General features: G+C 45.9%; 1 protein-coding gene across 2 annotated transcripts in view; it reads left to right on the top strand.

The window, feature by feature from the left end:
- HK2 (hexokinase 2) overlaps nt 1–26,494 on the top strand; it is a 61,500-nt gene that overhangs the window by 7,148 nt on the left and 27,858 nt on the right. For both annotated transcript variants that reach the window (XM_082642141.1, XM_082642142.1), the window contains exon 2: nt 12,452–12,614. In XM_082642141.1, coding sequence (XP_082498267.1) covers nt 12,452–12,614 — 163 coding nt within the window. The remainder of the gene's footprint in view (nt 1–12,451; nt 12,615–26,494) is intronic.

The raw sequence follows: 26,494 nt of genomic DNA, 5'->3' as shown, positions 1-26,494 counted from the left end.
GCAGAGGACAGGGCGGACAGAAGGATGGAAAGTCCCTAAAGCTGAGGAATAAGGAAGCTTCCTCACTGCCCCGTCCAATGTCTAAAGCCTTCTCTCTTCTGGGCATAGGAGACCCATTTCTGAGCTCTTCCTCTAACTTGCTTTCCTTCTGGTCTTCTGGGGATACAGCATCCCCATTGGGTGGAGGGGGGCGTCTCTGGGTTGCCTGGGGCATTTTGGTGCACCTCAGCTTGAAGCGTCCTCCTTGGGAAGTCATGAGAGACAAAGCTTCACTGAAGAGTCACAGCATTTTCCCACCCCTTTTCCCTGTAGAAGTCTAGTTCGCTCCTTGTCGGTACCTCCCCTGGAGGGCAGAATCACAGGGGCTCCAATGGCAGTTGCTGAGGCCACTTATGCTGAAGTTGGCCAATGAGATGCTTGCTCACACTTCCTCACATCTGCCCCAGACGCTGGCTTCCCACTGGGGGAACCACTTGAGGTGCCTTGTTCTGTTGAGTCATAGGACCGGGTCATGGTAGGTTTCAGTCCACGGACCCCTGGAGTTTCAATGAAGGGAACAGTCATCCTCACATTTTCTGGCACATTGAATGGAGAGTCCCTGGCCATCTTGGTTCTCAGCAGAGAGCTCTATGCCCCTCATAGGTAGACTCTGGGCCCTTCTGACACTGAGGTGCTTGGGGTTCTTGACAAAGCCTGAGAGGACCCTCTGTGTGGAACCCACTCTCTACTCCCCCCATCCCTGTACAGCCTTTGTCTTGTCCAAACTTGGTTGGGAGTCTTGGCCTTGTTTCCATGGGAGCAGGAGCTAGACAATCTCCTTTTCCTTGAAGTGCCATGCTTTTTGCACTTTTGTCTGTGGATCTCTACGTAATTCCTTAATAGTCCTTCCCTGGAGAGTGAGTCAGACCTGAGACCCTGGCTCTGGGAGCCCTCGGTGCCCACCCACCTCACCCAGCCTTCCTGCCTCTTCTCACCTTTAGCTCAGCATCCCTGCCCGGAGGCCTGGAGATGGTCTATGTTCTTGGAAGGCCTTGTTCCCAACCTCTTCCTTCTGGCTTCGCCATATTGTCTGATAAAGGAATGAAACCAGATAAGCCATTGGACAGCTTTGATTTGGGCTAAGTAAGGGAATTTGAAGCTGTCACTTTTCCTTTTTCCCATTTGAGGGAGAAAAGCTCCTCCTGCTTCCTCCCATGTTTTCCTCTCTCAACCCCTTCTAATGGAGCCTTCCAGCCATGTCCCACCAGTTCTCTTTTCCCCTCAATTCCCAAAGGTCTTAAATTAAAAAACATGTACACCACTTACGAAGTGCTGGGCTCTGTCTGTGAACTCTACTACAACTCAGGACATCCTCAGGCAGCCCTCCAGGGTAGACATTATTATTACCTATTATTCAGATGAAGACACCAAGGCACAGAAAGGGACAGTACCTTGCTCAAAGGCAAGCCAGAATTCAAACCCAGGCAGTATGATTCCAGAGCCCAGGCCCTTAGCCCCAGTGTGGGGCTGCCTGGGACAACTGGAGATAGCCAGTTGTCTTTCAGTTTCATGGGGTTATCAGTCCGGGGTCAGTTGGGAAGGGACCTTTGAGATCATCTCGTCCAAATCCTTTATTTTGCAGTTGAGGAAACCAGGTGCCATGTACTAAGGGACCAGCCAAGAACCCAGTTTCTCCACCATTTCCTGAAAGGAAACCCAGATTCCTTTCAGCACCATTGGCATAGAATGAGCTCTTCTCATCATTCAGGTGTGGAGTCCCCAAGAACCATGAGCAGGATTTGCTTTGTAGCCTGTACCTAAGGTGACCCTATAATTTATTGTCCAAACTGGGCCACTTTTGAGAGTAAAATGGGACACTGTTAACAGTTATGGTGCTACCACACTGTAAACAGATTGTCCTGGGCAAACTGGGATATATGGTTGCCCTGCTTATGGTGGGTGTGTCTGGGGTGGGTTGAGTAGACTGGGAAGGTCGGGGCTGGACATGGTACAAGGAGACAGACCCAAAGTGATTTGGTCCAGCAGGTGGACAGTTGGCAGCAGACAAGAGTGGGGAGTTCAGATGCCCCTGTGGGCATATGGGCTCAGGGGCAGACTCTGGTCCCTGACATGGGGCTGGCCAGGGAAGGCAGAGTTCGACCCCTAGGGGATCTGGGGTACTGGCCAGGGCAGCCAGGTAGATGGAGAGGAAACTCTGCTGCTGCCAGGATCACATGCAGTGTGGACCCAGGCCTGAAGAACAAGGCCAGGCTCTGAGCACCTGGGCAGTCTGCAGTAGCCAGCTCTTCCCCTGTACCCGAGTTACTCTCTCACTCTTCTCCTCGGCATTCCTGTCACCCCTTGACGTCACCATAACAAATATGTCTTGAGCATCTACTGTATCTCAGTACTGAGATAGCTCTGGCATCACAAATATGAAGCTGGGAACATGTAGTCAGTGCCTTTTAGTCCTCTGGGACCAGTGAGAGCAAGAGACACAAGTGTCAAAAGTGTGTTAGTATAACCAGCTGGGAATTTGGGGAAGGTATTTGGGGAGAGGCCGTTTGTATGGGCCCTGAAGGACAAGTGGGAGTTTGTTAGGCCAGAGTAGGGGACCATTCTAGGCATGGGGTCAACACACATGTTTAACCTTTTCAAGACAAAAACTCCTCAGAATTGTAATGATGTGTGTGATTTAAGTGATTGTAAATCTGTCTTTTGTTCTAGTGAAAGAAAGTGCTTACTCTCTTTCCTTACTCCTTCAGTTTATAATAACTTGTTGACATATTTGCCTCCTACCAATAGACTGAACACTTGCAGGCAGAAGGGTCTTCTTTCTCCCAGTATCCTCAGCACCTGGCGCTGGCACGCTCAATGTAGTGCTCAGTCATTATGTGTGGACGAATGGGGACATATTATTCCTTCGCACTGCTGCTCCATAGTCTGAGGATAGGAGGGTCCCAGAACAGGCGTCCCAAATGCCTGTCTCCTGGACCCCAGACAGGTGCTACTGCCTGAGGTCTGTCTGGCTGTAACTCGATGCAGCCCAAGAACTGGAAGAACAGGAAACCCTGTGACTCACGGCGCAACAGGATCCTGGGAGGAGTGGCCTGTAAGCCTCCTCAGTGAGCTCCACACTCACCCTGCACTGCTCCAGCCATGTGAGTACACAGTGCGTCAGCTGGAATCTCCCTGAGGTGGCACGCCGCCCTAGTGGGGGTCCGCCTTGTCCCATCTGAAAAAAGTGTCGAGGCAGATCTGTCACTTTGTTAGCTGCGTTTCAGAGGACAGGAGCCTTAAAGAATCCAGGATCTGCTGTGTCTTTTTCTCCCCAATTCATCCTTTTTTAAAAAATCTTATCGGAAACATCTGGCCTTGGCTTGGCAACATTACAGGATAAACTTGCTGCTCTTTGCGCAATCTTGGTCCTCCCAGGAGGAGTCTGTGAAGACATTATTATTAATGAGGCCACTGACAGCAGTTAACTAGCTTTCCCTGTGTGGGCACACCTATGCCCCAGGTTAGGGCACTCATCTGGGCACTGGATGTTATGGGTCCTGTCAGGGACTTTGGCCTATGGTTTGGGGAAGCTTCTTCAAACCTTGCTTTCCTTGTCAAAGATTTGCAGTAAAACACTGGCAAAGGAATAATGAAAGATATGAAATTCTTTTGAAACTAAGTTGCAAGCATGTGTCAGCACATAGAGTCACTGGAAGGCTGTGTATGGCTGCATTTAGGTTATGGCTTTCCCCTCTGATTTGACCTCTTTGGCCCTACCATGTGAGTAGGTAGACTAGGGCCTAATCAGTGCCTTGTCCTTTTTCCTTCCTATGTTTTTAAATAGAAGTATAATTTATATAGAAAACTGAACACACCAGGTAACCACCACCCAGATCCAGTAACAAATTATTACCAACAATAGCAGGTATACCTCCCACTAAATATAATCACTATCCTGACTTATATCGGCATAGATCTGTTTCTGTACTTACTATAAATGGACTCATATCATCTGTTCCCTTTTGTATCTGGCTTTTTGTACCCAACTTTATATTGTGACATTCATCTATATATGTAGTTGCAGGTGACGGTAAGTACTGCCTTCTCATTGCTGTATAGTACCCTGCCCCTGCCTCTCTAACCCTGTTTTGACTATAGTTGAATTAAAGCAGATGAGACTAGTCAAAGCCCTTCACTTCAAGAGGGTGTGATCCTTCCTAAATTTCTTTCTAGGAGGCTAGGTTGGATCCTTGGAGTCTGGTCTAATATATATATATTATATATATATATATATATATATATATATATATACATATATATATATACATATATTTATAATATACATATATATTATATATACACAGTATATATATAGTATATATATACACCTGATTGTATCTTTAGGACAAAAACACGAGTGCTAGGAAAGCTAAAATTCAGTCAGTTGGTGTGCTTGAGGTCTAGAAGAAGCTAAAATGTAGGAATTAGCTAGTGTTCATTCAACACCTCCTGGAGAGAAGGTTCTAGGTACTAAATCAGAAATACCCAAAGACTGGAGAAAGAAGTCCAGCAGTGCAATAGTGCCTCAGGGTGTCCCTGTGTCCTTGGCTCTGACTATGCTTATGGAGTTGCTGTCTTATCCAGTTTGGTCACTTGAATTCACCCTTCTACCAGGAGGGTGGGTTCTGTAGGGATGACTGATGAGCATTTGCTCGATCATGTATTATTTAGTTTCTGCCTACTTATTAAAAGAATTAGGTGATATGGTTCAGCTTCCATTGAAAGGACTTCTAGAATAAGAGTCATGGAACAGGCAGGAATGATTATCAAAAAACTTAGTTCATTAAAGTCGAGTACAGAGCCCTGAGCTTCCTGATAGTCGAGGCAAAAAGGACAGCTCTCCTTTTTTCAGATAAATTTATTTATTTATTTTTGGCTCCTTTGGGTCTTCATTGCTGTGCGCAGGCTTTCCTTTAGTTGTGGCAAGCGGGGGCCACTCTTCTTTGCGGTGCGTGGGCTTCAGTAGTTGTGGCACGTGGGCCCAGCAGTTCTGGCTCACTGGCTCTAGAACGCAGGCTCAGCAGTTCTGGAGCATGGGCTTAGTTGCTCCGAGGCATGTGGGATTTTCCCAGACCAGGGCTCGAACCCTCAACCCCTGCCTTAGGCAGGTGGATTCCCAACCACTGCGCCACCAGGGAAGCCCAGGACAGCTCTCCTTGAGTCAGTTGTTTTAATTTCATTGGCTTGTAGCAGGAAGCACAGTGACTCTGGGCAGCCAGACTTTCTCCTGACACTAAACCCTACAGAGGATTGACTGATCAGTGAACAACACAGCAACTTTACACAGTGGGGTGATCTTTATGATTCTTCCTTCCCATGATTAAAGGTGATAGGATTAAATCCTGCTAATATGAAGGCATTGCAAAAGGGAGCTAATGCAATGTAGTGAGGCGAGTGGCTTTCTGGTTCTAAAGTTCATAACTTCCTTCTAGGATCTTGGGCTTGCCCACACCTTCTGAGCCTTTTCACATGATCTCCCTACTATCCCAACGTCAACATACATCCAATGACATGTATGTTGGATATGTATGTTCTTAGCCCGGAAGAAATCTCCCCGGAATGCCAGTCTCACAGGCCACTTACTCATACATGTGACACTTCCCATGGGCTGCTTTGCATTGCTCTTGCCTTTCTTATCTCCTAAGACCCATCCCTCCATTCATTTCAGAGACATTGATGGAGTCTATAATGAGTTGAGTTCTGTGCTGTCTTGTAAAGTCCTAGAGAACAGGAATCCTGATTTCTTAAAAAAATTTAAAAAACATTTGTGTGTATGTGTGTGTGTGTGTGTGTGTGTGTGTGTGTGTGTGTATAAAGTTGACCCTTGAACAATATGGGTTTGAACTGTATGGGTCCACTTATATGTGAATTTTTTTCAATAAATATATTCTATAGTACTACATTACTGCATGATTTGCGGTTGGTTGGATGCATAACTATGTATAAGGAGTGCCGACTGTGGATTTTCCACTGTGTGAGGGCTGGCACTCCAACCCCTGTGTAGTTCAAGGGTCAACTGTATATATATTTAAAGTGTACAATTCAGTGGCATTAAGTACATTCACATACAACTATCACCACTATCCATCTCCACAACTGATTTCTTTTAAAATTATGTTCCTGTATACTATAGTGCTTTGCATGTAATTGGTTTTCAACATAGGCTATAAAATGAGAGAATCTGGGGTCAGCAATTCAGGGGTTGTATGATAGGAATCTTACAGATTTAGATGTTGAAATTTAAGGTTTCTTCTACACTTTCCTTTGAGACCTCTTAAGGTATTCAAGGTAGGATTCATAGAAGTTTATATAACAAAGTCTCAACGTTGGAATATTGTTCTTTTCTGGATGTAAGTAGTTTGATCAGGACCATTTTCCCACTGGGGCCAGATAGGGTGTCCTCACAGTCCAGGGAAGGTCACTAGCCATTCAACTGAAATTGGCCTGCAAGGTGATATAGGCCCTTGGGGATGCTTGGGGGTAGGATTATCATTTATTGTTTCTGACAACAGAGTAAGGGATCTGGGTGATCCAGATTCTAGTGTCAACTCTGTGACCTTAGTCAAGGCTGTTACCTTGACCTCAGTTTCTCTGAGGTTCCTTTCTAGCTCTCACCTCCAGGCTTTCCTTGCTGGGCTTCCTCATACCAGGCTGGGGCTGTGTCTGCCACACCTGAGCCACTGCACTCTTTGAAGTGGAGCCTCTACAAGGGTGATATTCTGCTTCCTCCATCCCTTGCATCATTGCTATGGCACAGTTTCCCCTCTTTAGTGCTAGTCTGGAGGAAACTGTGGGCACTTAAAGAGATGGGCTTTCCATTTGGAGTGTTATCTTATTTTATAAATAGTATGGGGTTAATTTTGTTGTTGAACATAAGCTCACGTGCCCGACAAACGGGTGGGGCCAAATACACGGAAATGTTGGAGTTTGGATAGGTTTGTTGCAAGGACCATGCAGGGAGAACGGGTGGCTCGTGCTTAAAAGACTTGAACTCCCTTGATTGTTTTCAGGGAAGAGTTTTCATAGGCAAATTTTGGGGTGAGGGCTGCAAGGTATGTGACTTTCTTCTGATTGGTTGGTGGTGAGGTAACTGGGCGGTGCTCCAGGAATCTTGTGCTGAGCCTGAAGTTCCCATCCTCCATCTGGATGGGGGCCTTAGTTCTTGCAGAAGAACTCAGAGGTAATTGTTATGTGTATCCCTTGAGGAGGAACCAAGACTCTGCTTTATCGCTTCACTATTGTTTCTTGACTGCTCCTCCTTTGTTTCTGCATTCCCTCCCTTCCCTAGTTAGTAACTGTTTGAATCTACCCTTTAGAACTCTGCGAAAGCCTAGAAGGCTGAAGCCTTTTCCCCACAAACATGAACCAGGGCTCGGAAAGGCTTTTTTTTTTTTTTTTTTTTTTTTTTTTTTTCAGTACGCGGGCCTCTCACTGCTGTGGCCTCTCCCGTTGCGGAGCACAAGGCTCCGGACGCGCAGACTCAGCGGCCATGGCTCACGGGCCCAGCCGCTCCGCGGCATGTGGGATCTTCCCGGACCGGGGCACGAACCCGTGTCCCCTGCATCGGCAGGCGGACTCTCAACCACTGCGCCACCAGGGAAGCCCCGGAAAGGCTTCTGTACCTGGGAAGGCCCTAAAGGGCCTGCTTGTTTCCAGTTTCTCTTTAGAACTTCTCCTGCCTGTACCCACAGTTCTGTAGAGGAGGCAGGCATGGACTGGTGTGTTAGGGGAAGAAAGAAATTGACCAGAATTGCCCAATGAGGAAGTTCTAATCTCAAGATTGCTAAATAGATGTATCTAAAACTACTATCTCTCTTTAGTTCCTTGTCTCTGGGTAGCCCCTGTTTTGCTAACCCCAATATGACTAAATAGGGTTAAGAAATGTCCTTGATCCTCTGAGGGTGCCCCTTGGCAGAGATGAGTCTGGCAGAAGAAGAGGAAAACGGGTAGAAAACAAGGTTAGATGGATGGAGAGCTTTACATACGTCACCTCATTTATGCCAGTGACTCTGTTGTGAGTGCTAGTCCTCCCACTTTAGAGGGAGGAAACTGGGACTCAGACACCTGAACAAATGCTACAGCCAGGATTTGAACACTGATTTTTCTGATGCCACAGCCTGTACTTCACCACAACCAGCTACTAAATAAGGGTTGGCTTGAATGTCTCTACTTTGATAGTTTCCAACAACTGAAATTTGTTTTCAACAAGTACAGGGTTTGTCTCTCCAACTCCCAGCGCCCAGGATCAACACAGGATTATTTCACACTTTAGCCTAATGTCTTAAGTAATGACTTTCAAAGATCCCAGGCAGAAAGTGGTAAAAATGACCTTGAGCAGTGTTGACCAGAACATAGCCCATCATTATTACATTATTGACATGGTGGATACCAGCCAAAGGAGAGGGGGAGATGTTTGAGCACCCAGACAGACCTAAAGGTGTCCGTTTGATTAGTCTGGAATAGATCTTTGGAATTCTTAGTGTGTCATTGTAATGTGCAGCCAAGTTTGGGAACTATTATCCCAAGTGGCAGAATAGAGAATAGATGGAAATTATCAGAAAGTAGATTTATCTCAGATTGAGGACAAGCTTTCTAATAACTAGAGCTGACCAACAGTAGAAGCTAACCAGCTTTGAGAAGTGGTGAGCCTGTCATGCTTGGAAGCATTCAAACCTAGGCCTGATGACTACTGGGGTGAGAGGAACAAACTAGGTAAACTCAAATGCTATGATCAGTGGGATTCTGAGCTCACATTACCCCAAGATCCCTTCTAAGAGTTAGTAGTTTTTAGCCATAGTCTTACTATGCTGTTTGCATTTGGTAACAGTAACGACGTTCTCCCATGACTTTGCTCCTTCCTTGCGCTCCCTCCCTCTGGCTGCACTGTGAGTGCAAGTTGGCAGGATTACGCCAAGTTCATTTCCTTCCTTCCCAATCCAGGAGAAAGGCCTCTGTACGGAGACTGCTTCTTGTTTCTAACTTCTGCTGCCCTTGGCCACCCTTCAGTCAACACAGCAGTGCTGACCAAGGCTAGGTGGGCCTCAGTGGTGTGTTTAGGAAGCTGTAACATCAGGTGATTAATCATCCCTTCCTGAGTGGCCCTAAGAAACTCAGGGAGGATGCATCATCATGCCCATCATCATGGCCCAAAGAGAAGAAGTTTGGGCCAAGGTGCTATAGTTGCATTTTTCATAGCTGTCCCATCTCCTTTCTCTTAGTCTCATCTGATGGAGAGGAAATCAAAGCACTGAGGTCATCCAAGAAACTACAGGGCAGAGAGTGCCCTCCCGCACTAAGAGGGTCCACAGGAAAGGCGACGGTGGTGGTCCTAAGGGCCTGGCTTTAGAGCCAGACGCCTCAGTTTGAATCCTAGTTCTGCCCCTCACCAAGTGACCTGTAAGACAGGGATGTAGAAGTTTTACAGAAGAACAAGGAAGTCAAGTCAGTAAACCCATAGGATGGCTTCTGGCAGGTAAGAAATGCTTGGTAAATGTTTAGCTACTGTAACGATCATCATCATCATCGTTTTCATCTGTCACTGGACACTGAAAGATGATTATAATCTCTTGGGTAAAGGGCAACATGATTTGAGTAAAGTCTGACTGTTTAGCTTGTTAGGTTCTTTGAGAGTTAGGCCTGGATCTCCGACAAGCCTTGTAGCAGTTTAAACGTCCGAGTTAAGTTACGCATGGCCGCTGTAGAGTCATGGCCATTCCATATCTGCCCTTTTGTGCCCATGACCTCACACTCCAAGAAGTGACGGTGCAGCCTCTTAACAAGGCAGTACAGGCTTTGCTTTCCCACACAGGAGCTCTCTTGCTTCCTTTGCAACATCCGGAGGCATCCATGGAGGTGGGGGTGGGTGGCAGTGAGGGCCTCTGGACCTCTCTTCTCTTTGGGAAAGTAGTAATGTGGGAGCTCCAACTTAGTCATGTGTCAAACTCATGATAGTGTCTAGAGATATGTCTGCTGCCTTCTGATCTGCCAGGGCAGCCCCATGGGCCATGCCCTCCACTGTTTGCCCTTCATATCTGTGTGGTGGGATGACTGGAATAGAAGACGGCCTTTTAGTGGACATGGCCAGCCTGAATGTGCTGTAGTGCCATTTGGCCTGTATAGACCCTGCTGTTCAGCAGAGAGGGGCGTTCGTCAAGCAGAGCAGACAAGAGCACAGGTGAGCTGGGCTGCCCTGTCCAGTCCTGGCTTAGCTTTTTGCACCTGTGTGATGTTGGGCATGTTGCCTTTCCCTTTTGGTAGAATGGAGGAGATAACACTACCTACCTCACAGGGCTGTTATGAGGATTAAATGAGTTAATGGGTATAAAACCTTGAAAACAGGTTTTGCTGAAGGGTTTGCTGTTATTACTGTTGCCTCTGAGGGCCTCTCAGGCTGTACCTGGACGTGGCTTGGCATTAGCCTCTGGTCTGGTGGCTGGGACTTTGTATGCTAGCACTGAGATGTGTAAGCCATAATGTAGTGTTCCTGGGCCAGCCCAGGCGTCATGGGGTCTGGAACAGGAGGCCTCTGGGGTGATTTAAGTTGCCTTGGGCTCAGAGTCTCCAGCAATTTGTCTCCCACTGCACTAATAGGGAGAGAACTTGTCTGAGGCTGTATGCTTTTTCCTCCTGGGAGCCTCAGATGTCATTGTGGGGGAGGTCAGCCTCCTCAGGAGCACCCTGGCTCCCCAGGATTGTAGGAAGCCCAGATCAGTGACCCAGCTTGGGGTGGGGGCTGGTGCCCCACAGCCCTAGGAGGCTGAGGCAGACAGTGGGCTCAAGGCAATCGAGGTGCCAGGAGCCTGAAATCAGAAAACAGAATGGATGGTTGGAGTCGTCCTGGTTTAGACCAATGGAGTTAGATGTCTGCTGTAGCTCCTTAATAAAAGCTGGCAGCAAGGGAATTTGGGGAAATCCTCATTTCTGCAGATTTAAAACCCTGAATGACAAGCAGTGGTAGTGGTCATTGGCCAAGCTTTGCCCTTGGGAATCCTGGAGTTTTGAAGCTGGGAAGGCCAGGGTCCCTTCTTGTCCCCCAGTCTACTGATGAGGCTGGGAGTACCAGGACCACCACCCTCATACCTTGAGGGCACAGCTATGACCTGGTCCAAGGGTCCTGATTGTACTCCTACCCTTTGTGGCCAGCAGCCTTACCTGTCCTGGACACTGCTGCTGAGAACAGGGATATTGTGGAAACTTGTGCGCCTCCTTGGATGGATATCTATCAGACGTTTTCCTGATAGGAGAAAACTGGGAATATCCATAGCCGGGGCAGATGACAGCTTTCAAGAAACAGACTGTCTGAGGGGGACTTCTGTTGTTTTTCCTTCTCCTGGTGTTAACTCTGGGAAAAGTTCTTGTAAATTTATGTCGGAAGCAAGATAAATGAAATGACTAGGGAGAGCTGCCTCTGCCTCTGAGGTTGGGGGAGGTTGCTTTACCTCGTGTATCGAGCCTCTGTTAATGTGTCAGGCAGTGTGCTAGGCTCCAGGGATGCAAGGTGAACAAATAGTCATGGTTCTTCTTGCCCTTGGTGCTTATGATTTGGACACTAATCAATATGTATTTCCAAATTGGGGATGGTGTTGTGAAGGGAAAAGTCTGAGTGTGCAGAAAAAACAGTGAAGCCTGATTGTTTTATTAGGGAGAGTAGAGAAGGCCTCCGTGCAGAGAGGCCTGAAGGATTGGTGAGGGACCCGCAGATGACGGGCGGGGTGAGGAGCTGTGGGGCATGGACGGTCTTCTAGGCAGGGAAGGGCAAGTCGGGTGAGCTGGGGGACTGAACCAAGGCTGATCTGCACAAGGAGTGCAGAGGCACACAGTGAGATGGGCAGTGGGAGAGGCCTGGCTATATAGGTAGGGCCTTGGAAGGATTTAGGGTTTGGTGCCAATGGGAAGACTGAAAGGCTTTAAGCAGGGGAATAGTAGTCTGTCTGGGGATGGAAAATGGATGGAAGAGGTAAAAGTATTGTAGAATTGGGGATTTTATTAGTCCAGGCAAGAAGCTATGGCTGCTTGGCCTGCGGTGAGGGGTAATAGGGTTGGTGTGACTGGCCTTACGAGTGTGGGGCAGGACAAGAGATGAGGGCCAGTAATGAACCCCAGCTCCAGGGATGTTGCCATAGGCGTTTAAACTCAACCTTTCTGAAAAGAACTCTTCTTTTCCCTAATTGGCCTTTCCCCTGGTCCTTAACATTCTCCAGAAATAAAATTTAATTTTAATTTTTAGTTTAGTTTTTTTTTTCTTTTTTTAAAGCCAAGTCCTGTCATAGAGTCTGGTTAAACGGTCTTTAATAATAACCTTCCGTACATAACAGATTTTATCCTTTTGAGGAGCTGAGTGATGTTCCATGATGTAGATGTATGCCATAATCCATTTAACATAGAGGTTGCTGCCCTCATTTTCCTCTTTCAGGTTGACCAGTATCTCTACCACATGCGTCTTTCTGATGAGACCCTTCTGGAGATCGCTAAGCGGTTCCGCAAGGAGATGGAGAAAGGGCTTGGAGCTACCACCCACCCCACTTCTTCAGTAAAAATGCTGCCTACCTTTGTGAGGTCTACTCCAGATGGGACAGGTACTATGCCCCTGGGGGAAGGCTCTGGGTGCTCCATTGCCTGGGAGAGATTTGGGTAACTTTGCTTAGGGACCCAAAGAACTATATACAACAGTGAAGGTTCTTCGGTTTCAAGCCTCAGAAGCCAACCCTTGTTAACTTAAGCAAGGGTTAAGCAGGGATTTGAATGGAAGTCCCGGCAGTCAGGGGAGAAGTAAATCTTCGTCAGCCTTCCGGGGTACTGCTATCAGCCATTTGTTTCCCATCCATGTGCTGAGAAAGGCTGTTTGGCTCAGTTTGGGATTTTACAGCTTCACTGAGATTGCACACAATGAAAGTGATGAATAACAAACGTGCCTAATATGGTCACGGCCATAGGCCATGTCAGTCACTCTAGGGCCCATCTAACTGGCACATTCCACAGACTTGTTGCAGAAACAGTGTGGTATAGATTGTTCTAGACTGTGTTTTGAACTCCATGGATAAAGACTACTAGAAGTCCAAATAAAGTTGGAAGAATGTGAAAGAGACATGGTACATATTAAGGTATTAAAGGCTCTGAAACTGTGCAATTCGAACCTGTCAAGCTTTGTGTTATCCCCTTATTTGGATACAGAGTCTATTTCATGATGCACCGCCCAGCAAGTGATTTAATTAAACTGGAGAAAAGGGACTTGATGGAGACTGAAGTTGGAAGGTGGGTTGGGGCTAGATTCAGAAGGCCTTGCATGCACACCTGAAACACTGAGTCTTTCTTCAGTAATAGGCATTGGGGAGTCACTGAAAGTTTTTGAGGGGCGTGAGCAGAACTGTCTTGGTAATGCACATCATCAGCAGTTTATGTAGCATGGGGGAGGGGGGTGGTGATGGGTGGGTTGTAGAGCAAAGGGCATGGTCCTGGTGGAATGTAGCGGGCAGAGGCCAGAGAGGATTCAAAGGTGATGCCAGGGTGTTGAGCCCAGCTGCCCAGGGGTGGCAACATCCTCAGAGAAGGGGACGGAACTAAGTCGTGCCAGCACTTTCACACAGTTTGTTTCATTTAATCCTCATGACAACCCTCCATTTTAGAGATGAGGTACCTCTGGGGCCACGAGGGGCGAAGGGTGTGGGATGGCTATATATAGAGGGTGAGAGAAAGAGCCCAGGGGGCAGCTGCCAGGGTGATGGAGGAACCAGGAAGCCCAGAGTCTGAGAACCGGAGGGACGACAGAAGTCCAAAATGCTTCCTGGTCGCTGATGAAGCATCTGCATCCGCAGAGAATCCCTGGGGAGGGGCGGGCGGGGAAAGGCACAGGACAGGGCTTGCTTGTCTGCGCCACATGCCTTCAGTGTTTCCGTCACGTCTGTGTCCCTGAGGCTTACTTGCTTGAGAGCCTTCGGGGACCTGTTCGTCTGACAAGATTTTGTACCTTTCTACAATTTCTAAAATAAGTATGTGTTTGCTAAAGCCTTAGAACCCAACGTTGAGGGTGTGACCTTGTTCAGGATTGTTCTGAGAGTGTGTGTCTCAGCCCTTCAAAGAACTTCTTGAGGTGAGGGGCCTCCTCCAGTTCTCGGATACCCCTCATGTGCCCTCTTGAATGGCACATTTACTACCTACCACTCCCTCTGACTGGCAGCCACACCTGCTTTTACTGTTTTTATTTGACGTTCTGATAAATTTACTAGCTCCTTAAGACCAGGGACCTTGTCTTTATTTCAGGCACTAGCATTAAGCAAGTATCCTAAATATTTTCGAAATATATATTATGGGCTAGCACCTACATGTAGTAACTTATTTACTTTTCACAAAACCCTATAGGGTAGGTACAAATTTTAAGTACTTTTTTTTTTTTTTTTTTTTTTTTTTAAAGATGAGGAGTTGGGAGCCTGGATGGTCAGATAACTTGCCTAAGGTCATATAGCTAATGAGAAGCTGAGTCAGGATTCAAACTCATATATGCCAAACGCCAGGCATCAAGACTGAACTTGATACATTATGTGTGTATGTGCACGTGTGAGCCTGTACACTCAGGACCAGAGGACGCATATGCTCAGTGGAAATTTTTTGAAATGGGGTTGGGAGTGGATGTCTGGCCTGGATTAAGTTTGTAATTACTTAAGTGAGTAAGTTTGTTGGGGAGAACTAGGTATGGGGCCAACTTTTTCTATTCTCATTGTTTTCCTGAGATTGGAGCATGGAGACCTCCCACTGCCTCTTAGAGTTTGCATCCGTTGCTGTATTGTGTGGTCATTAAGTCTCTTTCCCTGACCTCGGGCCAGAGTCCTTGGAGCCTGTCTTTGTCCCATCTCTACCCACAGTGGAGCAGCAGGCATGATTTTGGCTTCTATGCATTTGAGTTGCCTGGACTGAGGACAGGCGCCAGAGGCTGACTCCTGTAGGCTTCTCGGGGTGGGAGGGTCCTGGTGCAAGACTTGTCTGCCTGATCTTCTTTCCACACAGAAGCAGGGAGATTTTACATGACTTTTGTGATACCCAGAGTACCTCTTTATAACCTCAGATTCTACAGTGTAAACGGAGACAGCGTGTGAAAGGAATACTGTGTATTGGGATGTTTTATTTACTTAAGCAGAGCAGGTGCCCCCTAGAGTACTAGAGACCAGACTGTAGGAAATGGGGTCCCCAGCCCTTTCATTCCTCATTTGCTGTGGGCCAGCTCCTCATCCCAGGTCTCTGGGACTCAGCCTTTTCTCCTTTGTAAAAATAAGAGGTGGATCCAGCAGTCCTGGTCTGTTCTACACATGTCCTGGAGGTAGTGTGTCAGTGTATTTATGCACAAAGTTCCTTGACTTACTGTAATGAGGGAAAAACCCTTTAATGTCCATCAGTTGGGTACTGGTCAATTAATGCAGAAAACAGTCCTCTGCAACCCATCATAAAGCATGAGATAGATTTATGTAAATTCATATTCTGTAAAATCACGTGTGTGATTTTACAGAATGTATATATACACATCTATGTATATATGCGTGTACAGGGGTGTAAAGTCTCAAGGCTATGTATTGAGCTATTGGTAGTGTTCCACCCGGAGTGTGAGGTTGGCAGTGACTAGTTAAGTTGAAAATATATGTATATGACAACTAGCAATTCTACTTCCAACTATACCTTGAACAGATTCCCATGTGAACTCGAGGAGACAGGTCTGAGAATGTTCATGGCAGCGCCGCTTATAATGACGGCACACTGGGAACCGTTTATAGACTGTGCGTGTGATGGGATACAGTATAGCATGTTACAAAAATGACCGTGTATAAATATGGATACATTTAAAAAACAAAGAGTGAAAAATTGCAGAAGGACATGTACCTCATAGTAGTTGAATATTATTTTAAAAAGTCCTCTCCAAGTAATGCTCTATGTTGCTCATGGACACACACACATCCTAAAATTGTTAGGATATAAACTGGAAAATGTGTACCAGATAAATGATAGGGGTTGCTTCTGGAGAGAGAGAAAGAAAATGGAACTGGGAGGGGAGCCTGAGGGAATATAATTGAAAGCGCTCAACATCAAGGTTTTGAGTTGTGTATTTTGTTAGTTGGGCTGTGTGCTGTGGAGTGTGGCAGTGAGGGCCAGTGACTCTTCACTAGATAAAGCCTGTCAACAATGAACATTCTTCTTTTTATTGGCACCCCAGTGAAGTGCCGAGAGGAGGAACGCGAGAGCGGTTGTGTGCAGGGACCACTGCCTTTCCCTGGACGTGGCCACACAGCCTGTGAGGCTTGGCTGGTGCATCTGCTGGCCAGGGCCGCAGTCCCGGCACTGTTGCTGCTGTTGGTGACTGTGCTTCTCTTCTGCAGAAGGCTGGAGGCCTTGCTCAAGTGGTGCCTGCTGCAGGCTAGCCTTCCTCAGAACCTTGCTCAGCCCTTTCCAGTGTTACTTTTTCATATCTGGGAAATTAAACCTCATATCTAAACCTCTGCTCTAAAGGGACTTAGTCAGTGGCCCTCTAACTTTTTTGGACTACATACTCACAGCAAGAAACACATACGTATGAATGTTGATATACAACCAAAACAAGTTTCAGGAACTAATGTTTATTCTTTTTTTTTTTTTTTTTTTTTTGCTCTATGCGGGCCTCTCACTCTTGTGGCCTCTCCCGTTGTGGAGCACAGGCTCCGGACGCACAGACTCAGTGGCCGTGGCTCACGGGCCCAGCCGCTCTGCGGCATGTGGGATCTTCCCAGACCGGGGCACAAACCCATGTCCTCTGCATCGGCAGGTGGACTCTCAGCCACTGCGCCACCAGGAAAGCCTAATGTTTATTCTTGAATGTGACAGAGATCTATTATCTTCTTTTTTAAAAAAATTCATTCATTCATTCATTCTTGGCTGCATTGGGTCTTCGTTGCTGTGCACAGGCTTTCTCTAGTTGCAGCGAGTGGGGGCTACTCTTCATTGCGGTGTGCGGGCTTCTCGTTGCAGTGGCTTCTCTTGTGGAGCACGGGCTCTAGGCGTGTGGGCTTCAGTAGTTGTGGCATGTGGGCTCAGTAGTTGTGGCTCGCGGGCTCCAGAGCTCAGGCTCAGTAGTTGTGGTGCACGGGCTTAGTTGCTCAGCAGCTTGTGGGAACTTCCCGCACCAGGGCTCCAACCTGTGTCCCCTGCATTGGCAGGCGGATTCTTAACCACTGCACCACCAGGGAAGCCTCAGATCTATTATCTTCTATACTTTAAAACTGTCTCTAGTCAGGGCTCAGTAATTTCTTTTTCAGCTTGCGGTGTGAAAGCCACTGTCTTAAACGCTCCTTACTCAGTTTTGTCCTGGTCAGACCTTTGTAAAATTGGCTCTTTCTTGCCGGGACTGAGAGGTGGTTTCAGGGCAGTGTGTGGTGAGGGGTGAAGATCAGAATTCTAGGTTTAAAAGGGTTTGAATTCAAGCTGTGTGCTTTACAGCAGTTCATTTATGCCCTATTCCTCCATTTTCTCATTTGTAAAAAGAAGAAACATCAGAGGGTTGGCTCTCTGAGAATTAAGGGGGAATCGGTTATGTAACCTTCCCATGTGTGTTATAAACCCAATTCTATGCAGCCACCGTGGCAAGACTCACAGCCAACACCGATTTTACTGAGAGAGGGTGAGTGAATCTCCCAGGTCCTTTTGATTGGAGGGAGCAGGTATGAGGGTTCATCCCCATCGTTGGAGGCCCTCCCTGCATTTTGGAGCAAGGACCAGGTTCCAGCTTTCATAAATCAGGTCTCAGCTATTTACTGGTAATCAAAGACCTGGTAGAGAATGTGGGAGAGACTTCAGGAAGTTTCAGGCCATTCGTTTATGATGGAGGCTTCCATTACACACATGAAATATGAACTTCCAAATTATGGTTTGAGCTCTCTGTGAGAAGGAAGAGAATGTCACCAGTCAGAACCCTGTGGGGGCTGATTTTAAAATATCTGTGCTTCGTAGACTGTGTGGACCATGCAGTGCAAAGAAACATAGTTGGCACAGATGAAAATGAAAATGTAAATGGTCCAAGAATATCTTACTTAGGTGACTGAATTTGGTGTCAGCTGGTATGTATATAAAAAATGCTCCTTATTTGTTTTTTTCTCTAAGACAGTTTAAAAAAGTTGAAAGAATTGTATAATGAACATCCATATACAGACTACCTAGAGTCTACATTGATATTTTAACTAGATTTGTTTTATCACACTCCTCTATCCTTCCTCCCATCAGTCCCTCTTGTTTTATTTGAGGCATTGCAAAGTAAATTGCAGAAATCAGCTCATTTCAACCCCAGAACTTCAGCGGGCCCATTATTAACCAGAGTTCAATATTTGCTCTTTTTTCTTTTGTTGTAAAATTTCGTACGAGATGCAAATCTTAAATATCATCTGATGAGTTGACAAATACGTATACCTGTTTAATACAACCCCTATCAAGATAGAAAACATTATCAGCCCAGGAAGCTCCCTGCTGCACCTTCCCAGGCTGTCCCTGTCCCCAACCCCCAGAAGTAATCACTGTTTTAAATTTTCCACATGTATTTGTTTTGCCTGTTCTAGAACTTCCCATATATACAACCATATAATATTTACTCTTTATGCAAGGCTTCATTTACCCATCAAAATGTGGGCTTTATCCGTGTTGTGTATATCAGTAGTTCCTTTTTGGTTCCCGATTCTGAGGTGTGATCGGAATCCTATATGACATGAATTCTATGGACACCTGGGCTGTTTCCAGTTTTTGATGAAAGCTACTATAAACATTCTTGCACAAGCTTCTTTGTGGACATATGTTTTTGTTTTCTTCCTTTTCTTGAGTCAACAACTAGGAGTGGAATTTCTGGGTCATAGGGTTTGGGATGTGTTTAATTTATAAGAAACTCCCAGACCAAAGTGGTTTGAACTTTGGTTTCCAAGGTGGTTGAGCTATTTTATACTCCCACCAATGCTGTGTGAGAGTTCCACTTGCCCCAATAATTACTGTCTGTGACTCCCCCCAACCCTTTTTGTTTTTGGCAGTGCAGAGTTGAATAGAGAAAATGTTTATTTGTATCTGTCAGGAATCTCACCATCTTGACCTCTCTGTAGGCAGCCCTAACCTAAGCTGGATTATGCATGTGATTGCAGTACCAGCCCCAATCACAGCCTTGTCAGAGGGCCCACTACACACATCACAAGGTATCTGGCTTTCAGAGGACAGTTCCGTCTTAAGGGGAAATGCAGGAATAGCTGATATCATTTAATGACCACCCATGATATCTGTTTATGTAAACAGTCTGTTTTACTCTCCATGCAAACTCTACAAGAGAGACATTTCCAATTTAAAAATAAGGCAACTGAGGCTAAAAGAGATTGCAAGGTCACCTGTGTACAGTTAGTGGCAGAGTTGGACTTTGAGCATAGGTAGTCTTGAATCCAAGGCCCTAAGATTCATGCTTTACATTGGCTCATGTTGCTGAACAAGAGTTTCTGGAGCAAATCAGATGATTATCTTTTAAAATTGACCATAAATATGGATTGACTTTGTACCATTATAATAAGAAGCTCAAGTAGACCCAACTAAAATTCTACAAATATTCCAGCATGCCAATTTATTTATTTATTTAATAAATAATTTACATTTTTAACAAGTTTTTTTTTTTCCAGCGCCCCAATTTAGAAATAAATTATCTTTGTAGCACCTTTATTGCCCTCATTGTCTTGGCAAGATTGTTTAGATATAAACATGTCTTATGGCAGAGTGAGATGAAGCCTTTGCTGTATTGATCTTTTGATACTTCCCCACTTCCCTGAATTGTGAATTATTTTTTTACAGGTGAATGTATCTCTACCCTCTAGCTAGACTTCATTCCCTCGAGAGCAGGGAATGATGATGATGATGATCATGATAATTTTAAAATGTAGGCTTATAAATGCCAGGTACTATGCTAAGCACTGTATTTGAGCTATCTCATTAATTCTCACAGTGATTCAATGGTAGACATCATAAACCCTGTTTTAGAGAAAAAGAAACTAGATTTAGAGAGATTAGGCAACTTGGCCCAAAGTCACATAATGAGCAAGTAGAAGCATTGGGATTTGAACCCAGCCATCTGTGTTCCAAAGCCTGGGCCCTTAGGCATATCACTAGAGGCCCCCAACACATTCTTCTATTTGTAACTCAGACCTAGCTGTTCAGTTCATTCAATAGAGTCCCCTCTGAGGCTGGTCCTCTCTGGGGCAGCAATGTGCTGAGCAGCCTTGTGCCCCACTTTTGAAGAGTGCAAATTACTGGGGACATAAGGATATCATTTATCATCATAAAGGAAATGATACTAGGTCATATAATGCAAGCACATGACATGATAAAGAGAGACTAGGCTGGTGATAGGGTGCATGGAGGCTGGTAAAGGAGCCCTTTACCCTGAAAGGAGCCCTATCTTGGTTGCTCAGCATTGTATCAACAGCTATGTAGTGGAGACATAGATCAATAGCTCACATACATGCAAATTAATAAGTGGATTTATATGGTGACTACAATATAAAATGAAGATTGTATTGATAAATAGCCTCCATATAGTGGTAACTGGAGTTTATTAAACATTTTATATACACCAGGCATTGTGCCAAACACCTTACACATTCATTGCATTGATTCTTGACCAAAGACTGTGTGTCTGTGTGTCTGTGTCTCTGTATCCTGGTGAGTAATGGGGAGGTGCTGGTTAGACAGGAGGTTATGACTGTCCCCTTTTAACAGATGATGAAATCTGAGTATCAGATTTCTAATAACTTACCTGTATTTATATGGCTAATACATGTTAAAATGGGATTTGAACCCATGTCGGCCTGCCTGAAAATCTTAACACACTCAACGCCTGCACAGTACTGAAAGATAATCATATTTTAATCCTTTGAAGAGTGGTTTCACATCTGTAAAGCTAGTATAACATTTCTCTGTGAGTGGCACATATTTTGAGCTTAAGAAACATTTCCTGAGTATAAAAGCAGCAGGGTGGTGCTTTCTGATGGTGTTTTGGGAGTTTTGGGGGCCACTTACAAAGTGGTATGTGCTCCAGGCCCCTCCCTTCAACTGAAGCAGCTTTATGTTTCTCTGTTTCTACATTTTGGCATTCAGCATCTTGTTGTTGTACTATAATGGAGTATCCAAAATCTTGGAACTTAAAAAGAGGCTGCCAGAAGTGGTAGTGACTGTGGTGTTTCCAGGTACTTGGGAAATACGTACCTTGAAACCTGTGTCTGGCAGAGTTAGTTTTGCTGGATTACCTACTCAAGACCTAGAGATTTTTAGTCGCCTCTCAATTGGAGTCCGTGCCATACATTCTTAGCCGTCTGTCGCGGAGTGCTAGCAGGCACTATGGCACCTTCAAGGATCCTCAGAGCTCTGGGAACGCTGCATCAGAGCTGTTTGTTTAAAGGAGGCCTCTGAAGAAGTCCATTTGATCACCTGAAGAAGCCCTGCCCGGGGTGAGGGACTGGGCTCTGGCTCTAGCCTGAACAAGGCAGGGCTCTGCTACTTCTGGACACAGTTGCCTTCGACAAAAGGGCACTGCTGCTTAAAAATGCAAAACCAAACCGGACCTGTTCTGTTCACAAGTCTTCCTTTGTACACTGGCTGGCACACTGCTCTGAGCGCCTGATGGGAGGAACAGGTGGTGATCTATTTTAATTAGTGGCAAATACCTAGTGATTGAAAATAGACTGTTGGGAAATTCATCTGGCCGTCACCCCTCACACACTGCGTGGACATTGTTAGTGGGTGACTTGAATAATGCTGGAGTTATGGCCTGCTCAAATACATTAGTGATGTCCCATCAACCGAGATGACAGTGACTATCACGTTCAGGCGGTTACTTTCTTAGATGCCATTTTAGTCCTCTTCAGCCTTTCCCTGGGACAGGTGAGTTCCCAGGAGAAACTGAAACCCCTTTATCTCGCTGACCGTATGTATTTGATAAGATCCCCACTGCGAGTGGGCAGAATGGTAGTCCAGGGTGGGAAATGAGTCAGCAAACACTCTGCCAGGGGGAACAACTTGAATCCTTTTTTAAAAAATAAATTTATTTATTTATTTATTTATTTATTTATTTATTTATTTATGGCTGTGCGCAGGCTTTTCTCTAGTTGTGGTGTGCGAGGGCTACTCTTTGTTGCGGTGTGCGGGCTTCTCATTGCAGTGGCTTCTCTTGTTGTGGAGCACGGGCTCTGGGCACGCGGGCTTCAGTAGTTGTGGCGCGCGGGCTCAGTAGTTGTGGCTCACGGGCTCTAGAGTGCGGGCTCAGTCGTTGTGGTGTGTGGGCTTGGTTGCTCCGCGGCATGTGGGATCTTCCTGGACCAGGGCTCGAACCTGTGTCCCCTGCATTGGCACACAGATTCTCAATCACTGCACCACCAGGGAAGCCCAGCAACTTGACTCTTAACCATTGGGTAATTCGATGGAGGGTGGCCAGACCTAATACTCCTCTCGCCAGTTCCTCTTAACTATGAGTCCTTATTTCCTTTTTTATTTTTTAAATTTATTTATTTTATCCTTGGCTGTGTTGGGTCTTCATTGCTGTATGCGGGCTTTCTCTAGTTGGGGTGAGCACGTGCTACTGTTCACTGCGGTGCGTGGGCTTCAGTAGTTGTGGCTTGCGGGCTCAGTAGCTGTGGCTCGCAGGCTCAGTAGTTGTGGCGCACAGGCTTAGTTGCTCTGTGGCATTTGGGATCTGCCTGGACCAGGGCTTGAAGCCGTGTCCCCTGCATTGGCAGGCGGATTCTTAACCACTGAGCCACCAGGAAAGCCCCCTTATTTCCTTTCGATAGAGGGTTGTTACCTCTTCTTTTGTCTGCTTTTGGAAGGGGATGTTCTTAATTAGGAGAACCTTCATCAGAGAGAGATTGGAGAGTGTCCAGTAAGGTGGGAATGGAGGTTTGGTATAATTGTATGAGGCGGTACCAATCTGCGGTTACCAAAAAAACCTGCCTCAAAAAGCCTTAGTAGGTCCTGGGTTCCTTTGGGGAGAAGGGTGTGTCACCTCTTGCCAGTGGATGTGTGTCTGCCACCTCCCACTCAAGTTTGAGAACATTTGGCCCAGAGGGATGGGCCAAATTACTGATAAAGATTAGGGAATTTTTGCTGTATTTTTCATCACTTTATGGCCTATTTGCTTCCATCCTAGATTCTACGTCAGGTAATCCTCAGCTTCCAGGAACCAGCACCACAAGAGATATGGGTGAGGTGCATAGGGACTGTCACGGATGCTGGGGTCAGATGAACTTGGGGTCAAATCCAGCAGTTGTTTACCCCTGTATGATCTTAATTAAGTGACTCAGCTTCTGAACCCCAGTGTCACTTCCTTTGCCACCCAGGCCAGCTTAGGGCCTGTGGCAACCTCTGGGTTTTATGCTCTTGGCATCGATAATGAATTCCTTTTTTTTTTTTTTTTTTTTTTGCCACACCACGCGGCTTGCAGGATTTTAGTTCCCCAACCAGGTGCTGAACCCGGGTCCTCAGCAGTGAAAACGTGGAGCCCTAACCATTGCACCACCAGGGAAGTCCCAATAATAAAGAATTCCTTATTTGAGGATTGACAACTTTCTCATGAGCAGCCTTCTTGCTCACTGCAGTAGAAAACTTTGCTAGAGAGCTAGACTTGGATTTAAATCTTGGTTTCAGTTACTTGACCTGAGCCTTAGTTTTCTTATCTGGAAATTGGGATTATGATGTCCAATAGGATTAATGAGGATTAATGAGATAATGTTTATGAATATCACACAACATATTTCTCTTCTTTTAAAAATATCTACATGGTGGGCCTTAAATTAACTAAACCTCCTCCACACCTACCTCTGTCTTTCCATTGTTTTATTGCCACAATAATCCAGATGCAAGTGGGAAGGTCTGAACTGTGTCCCAGAGACAAGAGAGATGAAGACAGGGTTCTGGGCTTCATTTTTTTCAAAAAGTCACATAAGAAAGTATAAGATGAATTTGATCTTTTAAATAAACCTATGGTGAAACCTTGCTTCTTTTATTTTAGCAGTGGTGGTGACAACATTTAGAAGTAACTGGAGAGATTTGGAAAGGGCAGTGAAGACAAATATCCAACTGGAGAAAAATAATTGCAGATATACAACCAACAAAACTAGTTTCATTAATATGCAAAGAGCTCTTTTATGTTATTAAGAAAATAATGAATATATATTTTTAAAAGACAAAACATGTGAGCAGAAAATTCACAGAAGAAAGAATTCACAATGCCAGTCAATAATTCAAAATGTCTAACCTACACAAAGGAAAGAAACCAAGTTTAAAAAATGAGCTGCCACTTTGACCTATGAGGTTGGCAAAGATTAATTGTGCATAACATAGGACACTGGTGACAGTGACACCCACCTGTTGGTTTATGTGGAATTTGGAGGGAATTTTTAGGAAGTTAATTTGCTAATATCTTTGGTAATCAAAAACATAAATCCTTAGAACCAGCAATTCAAACTCTTTTCTTAGAATGTGTCAGTTAACAGTCTTCCCTGTTTTTATAATATAAGTGTATCTAAGGACACTCAAGAAACGTTAATAATGGTTCCTTTTGGGGCATGGAGAAGAGAAGAGATGTTTGCTTTTCATTTTTTCCACTTTTGTACTGTTTGAACATTTTAAAAATCAGGTATTAAAATTGTTTTCTAGACATAACAGCATGCTTAACAATAAAAGAAATCTTACCTCTGGTCTTACGGTCTCCTCAAATATTTTGTTTAATAAATGAACCATCAATAAGCAGATGCAATATGAGATGTTTTCTTAATACATTGCCTCAAATACCAAGTATACTCATTCAGCAGAATGATCTCGCTGGACCTTACTGGGTCGTCCACCCTGGGGCTGTGTACTCAAGAAACCTGCTGTAGACGTGTTCTCCTGCCCCACAACCTCGCTCCTGCACGTCCAGTCTGACTGTCCCAGGCCCATAGGTGCCATCCGTCTTCACACGACATCACACACTCTCTGCTCTGGGCTTCTGGGATGCCCCAGAAGGTTGACAGTGTAGGTAGGACCTGGGCCAGGAGTAGGATAAGAGTAGGTGGGGATAGGAGAGGAGCTACATAACAAAAGGAGTAATGACAGCGACAGCAACACTGTTTATTGATGGCTTACGGTGTACCGATACATTCACATACTGTGTTCTGTACTTCACGTAAGCTCATGACCCCTGGGAAAGTCGGCATTATGAGCTCCGTTCTGCAGCTGAGGTGACACGCTCAGAGAAGCCATACAGGTAGTGAAGCGGCTGAGCTGGAATTCAAAGCAAAACTTGCTGGTTCTCTGTGTCAGGGCCTCTCATGGGTGGTGTAGAGGCAGGCACTAGGGTAGGGGTCCATCCACTGTCCCAAGGGGTCACCTTAGGCTTTAGCTCCAGGAGTCATGATGCTGGGCCTGCCTCAGAGGTATTGGACTCTGGAAGGAATAAAGTCTTTGGCTATGGTAGTTGTGATCATGTGTTTGTGGAGGGAGCATCAGGGAGGAGGGATGCAGAGGAGTGTCTGATCTGGTGGAGTCTGAAAAGAGTGACATTCCTTCCTGGGGACGGAATTCTCAGCAGCACGGTATGCCTTGTGGTTTCCCTTCAGTCCATCAGCAAATACTGCAAAACCACCATTCTTGATGGAGCTGTCCTCTCCAGTGAATCCAGCTGGGCTGGCCTTGAATCATGACCAACCAGGGGCAGCCTCGGCAGCCTCAATCCCCCACGGGTGCCGATTCAGCAGATTCATGTGTCCTGGGGCAGAGTGCTGATGCAGGCAGTTCATCTTTGATTTTCCTTTTCATCCCCCATGACAACCACACATAGTTTTCCCTACAAACTGGCTGACGTCCCACTACCAGGGGAGGCTCAGAACTGAAGTGCCTGGAAAAGTCATCCATGGCCACAAGAGGGGCAGTCTCCCCAGGTGGTGTTGAGGTTACCCAAGCTATCTAGTGGCTGTAGCGAGAGGGCTGGGGGGACCTCCAGATGCCAGGGAAGGGACGGAAAATTAGTACCCCTGAGGAGGAATGCTAAAGTCACTGGAGAAGATTTCAATGGCTTTCCTTGGACAGGTTTCTTCAGTCTCCCCTCAGAATGTTGCTTTTACTTGTTTCAGTCTGAGAGGAAGTCCTATTACTGGGCCTGGGAGACTTTTAAGTGTGGGTGTCAGGCAGTGTTTGCCGAGAGCGTGGATGGCAAGTTTCTAGTACTTATTTAGTGTGTCCTGAGTTCTTGGCACTGTGCTGGGTACTTGACGCACATTATCTGCTCTTCCCCTCACCTCAGCCACATGAGGTATGATGTTCCTGCTCTAGAGATGAGGCAGCTGAGGCTCAGAGGCTCAGGAATTTGCCATGGCCAAAAAGTGGCTGGGGTTCTGATGCAGGTAATGTGGGCTCCAGAGCCAGTCTCTGTATATTGTTACCAGCAAGCCATTGTTGTGTGGAGGCA

Source organism: Mesoplodon mirus (genome assembly GCF_964341445.2).
Source record: "Mesoplodon mirus genome assembly, chromosome: 14".
NCBI lineage: Eukaryota > Metazoa > Chordata > Mammalia > Artiodactyla > Ziphiidae > Mesoplodon > Mesoplodon mirus.
This window is presented reverse-complemented; position numbering and strand designations above follow the sequence as displayed.